The following is a 648-nucleotide window of genomic DNA, read 5'->3' on the forward strand; positions in this document are numbered from 1 at the left end:
CCGAGCCCCTGGACCAGAGTCCAGGGGGATGGTCACTGCCCTAGTCCTGCTGCCACACTGTTCCTGAGCACAGCCAGGCTCTGCCTTGCATTGGAGATCAGGATTATTGCCCAAGGAGATTTACCCCAACCACAGCCTGCTCAGACCACAGTGCTCAGAGCTCTCCGTTGCTTCAGACTGATCTGTGACTGTTCCACATGCTGTGGTCGTGTGATTCAGCATTTCATTAAGTTCTTATTAAGTCAGCCTTGATTTTAAATTGAAATCATTGCCTTTTTATTTGGAGTTTTTCTAATTCAAGTAAGCAACTGACCCAGGGAGTGATGATTTTTCGTAAGGAAGGTAATTGCCCAGTTCAGAGGCTGAGCCCAGCACTGAGGTGTGAGCTGAGCAGAGGGGAGAAGCCGAGGCAGTGCTGAGTGAGGCAGTGCTGGGTGCTGAGCGCTGGGTGCTGAGTGAGGAGTGCTGGGTGCTGAGCGCCGGGTGCTGCTCCGCGGCGGCGCTGACTGTGCTCTCCCCGCAGAGGAAGGGTTGCTGTACCGCGCGCGCTACTTCGGCGACTCGGAGCTGTACCAGCGGGCGCAGAAGATGGGCACCCCCAGCTGTAGCAGACTGTCGGACGTTCAGGCCTCCCTGCACGGATAGCGA

At 56.2% G+C, this 648-nt stretch overlaps 1 protein-coding gene across 1 annotated transcript in view; it reads left to right on the top strand.

Moving 5' to 3' along the window:
* DNAJB12 (DnaJ (Hsp40) homolog, subfamily B, member 12) overlaps nt 1-645 on the top strand; it is a gene marked incomplete at its 5' end in the record, with an annotated part of 11,455 nt that extends 10,810 nt beyond the window's left edge. Inside the window, one exon of the mRNA XM_009080801.1 lies at nt 524-645. Coding sequence (XP_009079049.1) covers nt 524-645 — 122 coding nt within the window. The remainder of the gene's footprint in view (nt 1-523) is intronic.
* Between the last annotated feature and the right edge of the window lie 3 nt (nt 646-648).

This window comes from Acanthisitta chloris, unplaced genomic scaffold (assembly GCF_000695815.1).
Source record: "Acanthisitta chloris isolate BGI_N310 unplaced genomic scaffold, ASM69581v1 scaffold23138, whole genome shotgun sequence".
NCBI lineage: Eukaryota > Metazoa > Chordata > Aves > Passeriformes > Acanthisittidae > Acanthisitta > Acanthisitta chloris.